General features: G+C 55.4%; 1 protein-coding gene across 1 annotated transcript; it reads right to left on the bottom strand.

The window, feature by feature from the left end:
* Positions 1-5,951: 5,951 nt before the first annotated feature.
* Positions 5,952-10,427, bottom strand: C8Q71DRAFT_855623 (uncharacterized protein; the record flags this gene model as incomplete). The annotated part of the gene is made up of 14 exons (XM_047927200.1): positions 5,952-6,080; positions 6,130-6,647; positions 6,710-6,937; positions 6,985-7,127; positions 7,187-7,368; positions 7,423-7,634; positions 7,690-8,223; positions 8,278-8,797; positions 8,862-8,990; positions 9,056-9,508; positions 9,772-9,819; positions 9,875-9,964; positions 10,020-10,172; positions 10,224-10,427. The coding sequence occupies 14 exons, from the start codon at positions 10,425-10,427 to the stop codon at positions 5,952-5,954; spliced, it is 3,543 nt and encodes a 1,180-aa protein (XP_047780723.1).
* Between the last annotated feature and the right edge of the window lie 1,338 nt (positions 10,428-11,765).

Here is an 11,765-nt window from a genome sequence, read left to right as displayed (position 1 = left end):
CCTCGACGTTCCAACGGATGATGAACTCCATCTTCGAAGATATGCTAGCTGAAGGCTGGCTAGTCATCTACATGGACGACATCCTGATCTACTCTGCGGACACTACGACACACCACGAACGGACTCGACGAGTCCTCCAGCGCCTCAAGGACCACGACCTCTATCTCAAACCCGAGAAATGCCACTTCGATGTCACTGAAGTGGAATTCCTGGGAATGATAATCCGACCGGACACCATTGCCATGGACCCCGTGAAAGTGAGCGGAATCGCTGACTGGCCCGTACCCGAATCAGTCAAGCAAGTCCGCTCCTTTGTCGGATTTGCGAATTTCTACCGACGGTTCATCCTCCACTTTTCTGAGCGTGCACGACCCCTAGTGGACCTCACAAAGAAGGACGTACGATGGCATTGGGACGAGGAGCAACAACTCGCCTTTGAGGATCTGAAGCACGAGTTTACGCGTGCTCCCACCTTGGTCATGCCAGATGAAACCAGGCCATTTGCTCTCGAATGCGACGCCTCGAAGTTTGCTACCGGCGGTGTCCTGCTACAGAGTGATGCAAACGGGGACTTGCACCCCTGTGGCTTCATCTCCCAGTCCTTGAACCCCGCCGAGCGGAACTACGAGATCTACGACCGCGAACTCCTCAGCATCATACGCGGTCTGGAGACCTGGAAACACTATTTCCTAGGTAGCCCGCACAAGCTCCAAATCCGCTCGGACCACCGTAACTTGACCTACTGGCGCACCGCGCAGAAGCTCAATCGACGACAAGCACGATGGTCGCTGTTCCTCAGCGAATTCGACTATGAACTGGCACACGTCCCTGGAACGCAAATGACCATCGCCGACCTTCTATCCCGACGCAGTGACCATGATACCGGGGCTGATGACAACGACGACATCGTAATGTTAGCCCCCCAGCTCTTCGTGCGAGCCATCAACGCGGACCTCCTCGATCGCCTACGAGACTGCCATGAAAAGGAACCCATGGTAAAGGAGGCCTTCGATGCTCTCCTTGGCAAAGGACCTGCACCTGCGAAGACCTCGCTTACGGATTGGCAGACGGACGGAGACCTGGTATGGTATCAATCACGAGTGTATGTTCCTCCGGATGCGGGACTCCGACGGAACGTGGTACGCTTGTACCACGAGCTCCCCTCTGCAGGTCATCCGGGCATTCACAAGACGACCACCCTCGTGCAACGCGACTTCTGGTGGCCTGGAATGGGACAATTCATCGCACGATACGTCAAGGGATGTGGAATCTGTCAGCAGATGAAACCGAACACGCATCCCACAGTGACTCCTCTCATCCCAATCCCGCCACAACACCCCGCCACACCGTTCTCATGCCAAACAATGGACTTCATCACCGCACTCCCCGAGACTCCCCGCGGACATAATGCTATTTATGTCGTGGTGGACCACGACTCTACGAAGGGGGTAATTTTCATCCCATGCACGGACCAGGTGGACGCCGAAACAACCGCCAAGATGAACCACGACCACGTGTACCGACGCTTCGGACTCGCACGCAAGTTCATCTCCGATCGCGGCCCTCAGTTTGCATCCAAGGTCATGGGAGAACTCTGCCGCCTGACCGGAATTGAACGCGCACTCTCCACGGCGTACCACCCTCAGACTGATGGCCAGACGGAACGAGCCAACCAGGAACTAGAGATATTCCTCCGAATCTTCTGCGCGAACAACCCTGAAACATGGGACGAGATGCTCCCTGATGCCGAGTTCGCACACAACTCCCGACCCCATTCCGCCATCAAGATGTCGCCATTCTACGCAATGATGGGATATGAACCCCGAGGAATCCCCCACATCACCGAAGTTGCTGACTCCCCGACCACGGAAGAACGACTCAAGCGGCTACAGAAAGCCCGAGAAGAAGCCGCTTTTGCACTAGAAGCTGCGCAACGAGTCATCGAGAAGAGAATCAAGGACCGCACGCCTGCCTTCAAGAAAGATCAGCAGGTATGGCTCGACACGCGGCACCTCCGCCTCCCCTACGCCACGAGGAAACTAGCTCCTAAGAAGGAAGGTCCTTTCAAGATCACCGAGGTCATGGGAAGAGCGACGTATCGCCTCCAACTGCCTCCGCAATGGCGAATCCACCCTGTATTCCACGCCGGCCTCCTATCCCCGTACAATGAGACCGAGGAACACGGCCCGACCTATACAGAACCTCCCCCGGATGAAGTAGACGGAGAAAACTCCTGGGAATTCGAAGCTATCCTTGGTCACAAGGGAACGGCAAGCCGACGCCGGTACCTCGTGAAGTGGAAAGGGTACCCTCCCAGTGAGAACTCGTGGGAACCCGAAGACGTCTTCCTGGGCACAGGGGAAGAGACCCTTGATGAGTACAAGCGCGCGCACCATCTCCGACTCCTCTACGAGTATAAAGAGAAGAGCCGTCTTGGAGTGGTGAGACTCGGACCCCAAGACGACAACGCTTGCGACTGCTGAGTTGAGCTCTATGCCCTCCAGGCTTACTACGACGCGTGGACCATCAACCAGCTCCCCTATCTCGGCCTGAACCGCAAGCAACGTCTCCCACTCGACCCCCGTTACCACAAGTGCCACCAATGCCACTTCCTAGTCAGGACCGAAGGCCACGAAGGCCGGTGCAAACCTACATCTCGGCCTCCACCGAGGCCGGCCTCTTCGACCAGACAACCCCCGCAGCACCAGCCTCCCTCTTTGACTCCCTCCTTCGCTGCCGCCCACTCCCGGGAGGCCACCTCAATTGGCCCCTCGCCTCACAGGTGCTCTCGGCGCCGAACGCCTTCGTCGCCGCACTCGAGCGTAACGGTTCACTCTCCAACGACCCCAGTGTCGCTCTCGATGCACTGGACTCCCTCGCCGACCTCTACGACGCCGCAGCAGACGTCTGGGTCCAGCAGGACCTCATGGAGGACGCCGTCCACCTCTATGCCGAGAGGAGGAATGCATCGGCACGGAGGTTGATGCGCAGGTTCAAGGATCTCGAGGACCACCCTGCGATGAAGTCCGTCGCCAGGTCGCTTGTCCCTGTCAACGACATCCAGTACACACGCGACTTCGTGGTCTCCCCTACCTTCACCGACATCAATGCCCGAGACTTCGCCCGTATCGTAACCAACTACTCCCCCTGCACCGTTTGTCATGGAACCAACATCTCCTACCACCGCACCGTCGACTGCCCCCACTACCGTTGCCCCCGCTGCAATCGTCGTCAGCCGGGACACGTCGAGTCCCTCTGCTCGGCCAACGAAGCTGAGGCCCCCACCTTCCCGCCGGACCTCCGCTCTCTGACCGACCTCCTGAGAGGAGGAGTGTTCACACAACCAGTGGCAGCCATGTGGACGATGTGCGCGGACAGACTCTATGCCGGAAACCGATCCCTCATCGCATCCCGACCAACGGACTTCCTTCCCCCGTACCTCCGAGCAAAACGAATCACCCTCGAGAACGCGCATCAGTGGTACGTCGTCCTCCACGGCCGTATCAATGGCGCCTTTGCCGACCCGGCAAGGGCCCATGACATGACCTCGCACATATCCACCGCCCTCGTCCGTGTCTACGAGAGTCGCCTCGAAGCTCGTAACGCCCTCACCGAGCTCCACTACGAGGAGGAACCCTACATTGACCAGACTCAGCTCTATGGGGCCCGCCCTCCACCTAGTGAACGCCGGGAGAATAACGAGAGTCGGCGCCCTGATACCCCGCATCCACACCCTGTCCTGGGGACGGTACCTACCTCTCCCGTCTCTACTCGATCGAACCTCGAGACCCCGAACCCCTCGGAGGTTGATGAGAACGAGCCTCCCCACGATGCCGACCCACTCCCGCTCCCCGCCTACGAACCGGTCGAAGGAATGGACCGCATTCCTCTCCGCCAACTGACCACTTCGCCCACGTCATCCTTCCAACCTTCGCCGGAGTCCGCGGTATTGGACCTCGTCTCTACCGACTCGGGGATCGCGGTTGCTCAACTGCGCAGGCATCGTGACGGGAGTACGACATTCTTGCCCCCGCCTGATCAAGCTTAGAAAAGTCGACGAGGACGTCGACTCTAGGAAGGGGCTTATGTTACGTCAACGTTTGTTTTCCTTTATTTTGCGCTTGACCGTTGTACTACCTTAGCATGGGCCCAACCCCATGACGCTACGCTTCTAGTCTTCGGACTACTTCGCTGTGCGCTCCGGTCCAACCCGGGGCAGTTCACGTGATCTCTGACTCAGTATGACTCGTCGTGACTCGTCTCTTACTCATACCTGACTCATCGTTTATGACTCGGTCCCTGACTAGTCATGACTCACTCCCCCGCGCTCCTATTGGCTAGGTAGATGTGACTCGTCCAGGACCTGCCCTGAACTCCCCATGTATATAAGACCAGTGTACAGTAGCGGTCGAACCTTAGTTCGACCTGGTTATCTATTGAAGCTTCACCAGCTCCTTGGATATCAGAAACTCCCCGCTCGACCTGCTAGACGGACTTAGCAGCGTCTTCGACCATCCTCCCCATCCAAGGACGATTAGAACCTAAGGTCCCTACGTTTAGGGTTAGGTTGAGAGCTAGTGCTCTAGGTGTCACGCTTCGCGTAACAATGACATTGCAATGCATCAGCTATGATATGTGAGCAGCAAGGCATATTCATATCACTCACTACAATACCCATTCTTTGGATTCTAGTTGTTCGTGGTCCATGAAATTTAATAGTTCATGACTTCATGTGATAGTAAGTCAAATCACTATATCAGTGGTCAGCTAGAGGAGTCAAATAAGTCCATGACATGCTGATCACATGGAGGTAAAAGGTTCCAATATATTGAGCCTTGATCATTTCATGCCATACAGTGGTTTACAATGATCATCCCATATTTGCATGGGCTTCCCATACTATATCAACACAGGTCTTCCCATACCATACATTGGTCTGTATTGGTCTTCCCATGTACTCATGGACTTCCCATACTATATTGACACAGGTCCTCCCATATACTCATGGACTTCCCATATTGATCAACACAGGACCTCCCATACCATACATTGGTCTGTATTGGTCTTCCCATGTACTCATGGACTTCCCATACTATATTGACACAGGTCCTCCCATATACTCATGGACTTCCCATTTGATCAACACAGGACCTCCCATACCATACATTGGTCTGTATTGGTCTTCCCATGTACTCATGGACTTCCCATACTATATTGACACAGGTCTTCCCATGTACTCATGGGCTTACTTCAGGACTTCAATTGCTTTCAAGCTGTTAAGGCTCACTACATTACTCAAACACTAACATCAGGTACAGTCAGGAATTCTAGCTCCTCAGTAATAGGCATCCTGTGCTTCATCTGGATCAGCATACTCGTACTCCTCTTCAGCACCATAACGGGTATAATCTTTGCGCCCACTACTGCGACTTGGTCCTGCAACAGGCCCACCATAACTTGATACCTGCTCCTGCCGGTGTCTCGATGGGCCAGCAGCATGCATATTCTCATACCTTAGTGTTGCTGTAATTGGACCAGGGGGTCGAGCTTCCCATTGAATCATCAGGACGGTGTCACACACCAAAAGACTATAAAATACGTCACTCACGTGCTGGCCTAAGACTGGAAGGACGACTGGAAGGACGGCTCCCCTGCCTGCTTGTACTGCCGTGGTAATTCTCTGTGTGTACAGCTGAACGAGGGTCATGGTCCCAGTGTGGTGCATGTGCCTGACTCAGATGTGGACCAGCCAGTGCACCACGGTCCGGAGGAATTCGCGGATGCGAGGGAGCCTGGACAAGTCCACGATCACTATACTGCGACACACGATATGCGTCTATGCCGTGGCCGTGGTCAGACTACCAACAATTGACCTGCTGCAGAGCATATTGACATACCAGAACGCGACATGTCACGGTGTGAACGCGCGCCATCAATGGACCGACTATACGTCACTTCTGCATTCCGTCCAGGATCCCCGATGTCTTCTTCAGTAGCATCCGGTATGGGGGATAGATAGTGACGTCTTGGCTCTGCAGTGCGACGGGGGTAGTAATCCTCGTTGCCTCGCGTGGTGACATCTTGACGAGTCATTTTGATCCCGTCACGGCCACGGTGGCGATACCTAACGTTTTCGTCACTGTCATCACCATGTCCTTGCAGCGCCGCACCCTTGGTAAGAGACTTCGGAGGCAAGCGATCTTCATTGCGGTGGGCGCCTGGAATACGAGTGTCCGTCTGAACGCTATGTCCGGAGCGGCTGGGAGAACGCCCTTGTGGCGATGTATGTGGCCGGCGACGTTTCGGTGGCGACGCGCGAGGTGACAACGGAGGTGTGTGCTCCATAACATCAGGGCTCTCCTCATCGGCATCGACGTCGATGACCTCGGGAGATCGGCCCCGTCGCCGAGGCTTGGGCCTGCCAGACAGCCGTGATGAGGCTTGAATGAGCGGTGCTACAGGGTTCGCACTTTCGCGACCACTGCCAGGGACTCGGCGCTGCGAAGACTTTGATTTGCCTGGGCGGGAAGCTTTGGTGTACTCCGAGGAGTCGCGTAGGGTTCGCAAGTTCCAGCCCGAAGTGTCGCGGACAAGCGGGATCAGCGCCACTTGCTCTGGATCACCGGTCTTCAATAAATCCTTGTCCTCTACAGTCCGCGATCATTGGGAGGTCAGTAACGGCATGTTGTGTGAATAATAAAGGACTTACGTGACGGCCATTCCACAACTGTTGGATACCGAGTGGCTGTTCCGTTCTTGCGGTTAACGTAGGGCTCGCAAAGCTGGCGGAGCTCTTCCTGGCTCAGGCGCTTCACGTCAAAACCAGGACCAGGAGGCGGAACTCCTTCGGCCCAGTTGTCGATCCGTATTTGCTTCTTATATGCGAAGTTACACCAATTCTCCCACGGCATCTTCGTGGCCGTTTCATCAAGCTCCTCTGCATAAAGTTAATATCACAGCTACAAGCAAGAACATACGACTTACGGAGCTGAAACATCAAGACTTGCCCTATCATCTGGCGATAGAAATCCCGGGGACCTTGCCCCACCCTCGGCTTTGTCCGAACACCGTTGGCATCCTCCGAGCCGATATTCAAGCTCCAGCCATCACTCGTGAGCTCACCGCGTCTATCATAGTGCATTAGTACTATAGTAGACGCATACTACACTCGTAATGTATGACGTACTTGAATGCCGTTGTGAGCATGTCGAGTATCTTGCGCACGTTGATGTTGTTGTCCTGGATGAGCTGACGAACATTGTCCGAGCTCCCAAATAGGGCCGACATTTGGATAGCCGCGGGATCGGAGCCAGTGTAAACAATCGCGCCGACGACTTCCACGTCCTCAAGATTGCAATACGAAGCAGCCTTGCGAGCTGTGTCAGTAATCAATGACCAGACATGGGGCTGCATATGACGCACAATGGCAGTAAGCTGGTCGCGCCAGGCCTTCATACGCGAGGTAATGGACCGTGTCGAACGGGGCTCTGCAAGCTTCTCCTTCTCGTTCTCCTCGCACCATGCCACTATGGGCTTCATCACAAGAGCGTGGCTGATTTCGTCCGAGGACTCAATGTCCGCAAACAACTCTTTGTATGCGCGATTCGACTTTTGACGGTACTCCTCAGCGGACACTGTACGAACAACGTCAGAGCCTGCAGAACAATACATGGAGGTTAAGATACTCACTGCCTTCGGGTTTGGGATGGTGTGCTTTGTACCACTTCCTGTACATGTTTGCGGAGTTGGGCCCACGAGAACCCTTGACTCCTAACCCTGCTGCTACTAGAATCTCACGTCGCGGTTTGCCATACTTTCGTGCGAGCTCCTCGGCTTCCTCGATAATACGTGTGCCAAAATCACTGATCTCCGCCTTCGCAGAATCAGACAGCGGACCAGGCTTGTTCTGCGGTGGCGGCGGCTGCTCGGCCCAGTCTTCGAGCGGTGGAGAGTCTGCGTTACTCGGTTGATAGGCATCGGCGCGACCCTTTCCTTTGTCTCGCGCTGACAGCACTGGAACCGGTGCTCCTGCGGGCTGGATGCGACGTCGCTCAGGCTGCGGATGGATCATCTCGTCAGCGACGAGATCGTTTTGCATCTCAGCGTCGAGCTCCTCGTCCTCCTCCGACGTGTCAACGGTCTGACGAATGGCTCTCGCCTCGCGTTTCTTCCTCTCCCTGATAGTCGCGGAATAGTCACTTCCAGAGCCATCCGACTCACTCGCTGCTCATCAGATGTCAACACTTACGCGACAGCTGCTACGGGAAGAAGACTCACGGATATCCCTTTCCTCAGCTTCAGCACCATTCCCTCTGTCTTCTTCTTCATCACCCGGTTCGTCCTCTCCATCGTGCCCACCAACGTTGTCACTAGGACCAAACAGTTCGTCGCCGTCAAAGTGGTCCCCGTCATACTCCCGACTGGCGACCCGGTCCTGACCGACTCTCGAGGAACTGGAATGTAGAGCAGTCCCAGTTTGGGTTCGAATAGTACGTGGGGCGTCATCGGAGCTGTACGTGCTGTCGCGAGTGATTCTCGAGGAATTTGACCGTCGAGCAATCCTGGTTGGAATAAGGGCAGTGTCGTCGGAGCTGTGGCTGCGGTCGTGGTCAGGGTCATTGAGCGAGGTCGGTGCAATCGTGCGCGTCCCTGCAACCGAGGATGTCTTCGGGTTTGTTTCATCCGCAGGGTCAGGACTTGCCAGCGTCCCTAGTACTACTCTCTGTCCGGACAGGGCAGCACGATATGAGGGCTGAGGAACATCGACATAGGGAACGAGCCTGCGGCGAGGTTGTGTCTTCGGTGTGAAGACTCAATAGTCAGCAAAAGATGATAGGTTGACACATCGCGTCTCGGCTTACCTTTGTAGCCAGAGTGCCCTCACGCTCGTCATCCTCCTCCTCTCGTGCACTGTCCGACGCATCACGCTCATGGTCACGTCGATCCCGTTCATCACGCCCGGCCCATCCAGCGCGTGCATGTTGTTCGCCCTGTCCATCTTGCAGATTGTGCAAGTCGCGTTCCTCGCGTCTGTTCTGCTGAACACTTTCCTCACGTTCGTCCCGCTGATCGCGTTCGTCCCGCTGATTGCGTTCATCGTGTTCGTCCCGCTGACCGTACGAGCCGCGTCCATCACGGATGTCTCGCTGACCACGCGAGTCGTGGCCATGATCGCGCCTATCCTGCTGACTGTGACCGCGACCGTCCCACCGACCGCGACCGCGACCGTCCCGCTGACCGTGTTCTTCGCTTTCATCGCCACTGCCCTGTTGACTTGTTCTTCGTCCATCCCACTGACCACGCCCGTCGCGCTCACCGCGCCCGTTCTCCTCATCTCTGTCCTGCCTACTAGTGCGAGTGTCCTGCTCATCATGCCACTCCTGTTCAGCACGACCATCTCGGTTTCTGCGCACATCCCGCTCGTCACGATCACGGCGCTGCTCCACAGCAATAGCCGGTGTTCCTGGGTCAGGAACGTCATGACGAACCGACCGTGCCTGTCGACTACCTGAGGTGGCGTCAGATTGGGTCTCATTCTGGGCATCCTCCGCAATTTGCGACCTCCGAGACGTTGATGGTGTAAGCTATACAACAACGTCACTCAACTCAGCATGATCACGACGAGAAAGAACTTTATCTCACCTTGGGTTTTGCACCCGTTGCGTGCTCGGATGTAATCATTTGGCGATTGTCAGGAAAATCACCGCTCTGTTTCAACGATTATCACCGATGGTCTATAATATGGCTCGCCGAGCAGGTTTGGACTCATACCTTAGCAGTATGCGCGACTACACTCTCTTCTCTGGCGGCTGGCGTGGGCTGCGTCCGACGGTGATTCAACGTTGGGAATTCAGATAGTGTTCAATCACCTTACCTCGTCGTGCTCCTGTGCCCGTGTCCCATCACGGGACGTGCTCTCTACGTCTGCATCGCCTGCATCGCCTTCATGTTGAGAAGAGTTTGTCTGTTGGGTACCAGTGAGCACGGCAAGCATGGCGGCGGCTTCACATCAGACATACCGCACTTTGCGCTGATTTCCCTTTACCAGACACCCCAGTGTTGGTCCGCTTTGTTCCTGGATTCCGAGACGAAGCCATGGCACCAGTTGAATTGGATTCTGCCGGTTGTGCTGTCTTTGCGGACTTTTTGCTGGATGCCTGCTTCTGCACGGACTGGGACGAATGAGTGATCCAAATTGCGACGTGAAAGGCAGCCAAATTCACCTTCCCCTTCCCCGGTCGTCTACGCATGTTGCTATTACCAAGTTCGTCATCAGAATCGACATCGCGTTCAGCGCGGTTGGGGTCTCCACGGGCCAAAGCGGCATATGAAACGTCCTCGTCGGGCTTGCGGGGTACTTTGCGCACTCGACGAGTCGGAGCGTCGTGCTCCCCGGCGTCAGTGCTGCGCTGGCGCAATTCACTCATTGGAATGCTTTGAGAGCGTTAAGATGATGAGCGGAGGAGGTCCCGAGTCCGCGGCAGCGCGCGTTCATGTGGGCGGGAAAACGGAAGGGGTGTCGGGAGGGTGATACGATCCCGATCTCTTGGAACATTCGCTGACTGACGCGCGACCATGCTTCGGCGCGGCAATCGTGCAATGCGGGGTGGGGCGGTTAAACTTAGAGATAAATCGCAATGCCGTCAGCCTCACTGCGACAGGGAAGCAGAGTGCCTGGCCGATGGTTGCCCTTCACTCACATAGTCAGAATCTCCGCCTACGCTGGCAGCGTAGCAAGAGCAAGTCCCGCCGCTGTCCCCGCTGCCCGTGAACATGCAAAGGACCGTAAGGGACCGCCCACTTGTAGCCACACTAAAGGTGACCACATGGCTGCAAACAGGGGCAAAGCGCAGCCAGACGAGTCAGTGACGAAAGTAGAGATAGCGAAAATGTGCTTGCGTACCCCTGATTTGATTCATTTGTTGGCTAGCTGCTCCAGCTGACCGTGCCAAGTGTCATGAGCACGCCCGTCGGCCAATCGTGATGGTGAGATGGAGCGTACACTTGCACGGACTCGAATCACAACTTCAAGAGACTAGATTCCTGCTGCCGGTGCTTCAGAATCCGGAGTACTACGTGCAATGGTTGCTGAATGTCGGCCACAATGTATATGCTGGTATGGTATTCAGCATGGTGTGCGAGACGACGATACATGTGGATACATTACCATTCTGATGACCTACGCCATTGAGGATGTCGGCTGGGAAAGCGCGCTGCGTGTTCAGCCACGGACGTTCGAGTTTGTCATTGGCGAGCGATATCCGATATCGCACTGCAACGGTCAACGACGCTGAACTATGCGAACTTGTGGGCCTGAATGCACACCACGAACATAGCAGGAATCACTTTGGAAAGCCTGATATCAAGTCAGACTCCGAAGTTAAGCACTACCACTGGCAATAGGACACGACAAGTACTCACTAGACATGAACCCCCTAGTGGACATCGAGCAAGATCGCGTACAACGCTCGGCCAAGTTCGACAACGGGAGCAACAAGGAGCGGGACGTCGAGCAAATTGCGGTGCTAGTGGTTGGTTTTGTTTGGGACGTCCCATGTGTGGGACTTCCCAGGCCACCGTTGTCAGTACGTAAGGCGAACTCTATCACGCTCTAGCGAGCTTGAGGGCTCTGAGTTTGTTGTACTCGTGTCTGTGCATTAGCTGCATTGTAGGGGAAACATACAAAACTCAGCTCTCCGGACCATTCGATATCCCATAATTGTGCTCTGGCAGGCCACATGGTACGTGGTCCGAGTTTACTAGTA

The sequence above is a fragment of the Rhodofomes roseus genome, assembly GCF_022264815.1.
Source record: "Rhodofomes roseus strain CIRM-BRFM 1785 chromosome Unknown C8Q71scaffold_6, whole genome shotgun sequence".
Lineage (NCBI taxonomy): Eukaryota > Fungi > Basidiomycota > Agaricomycetes > Polyporales > Fomitopsidaceae > Rhodofomes > Rhodofomes roseus.
The sequence above is the reverse complement of the archived record's forward strand: the minus strand, read 5'-3'. Positions and strand labels throughout refer to the sequence as shown.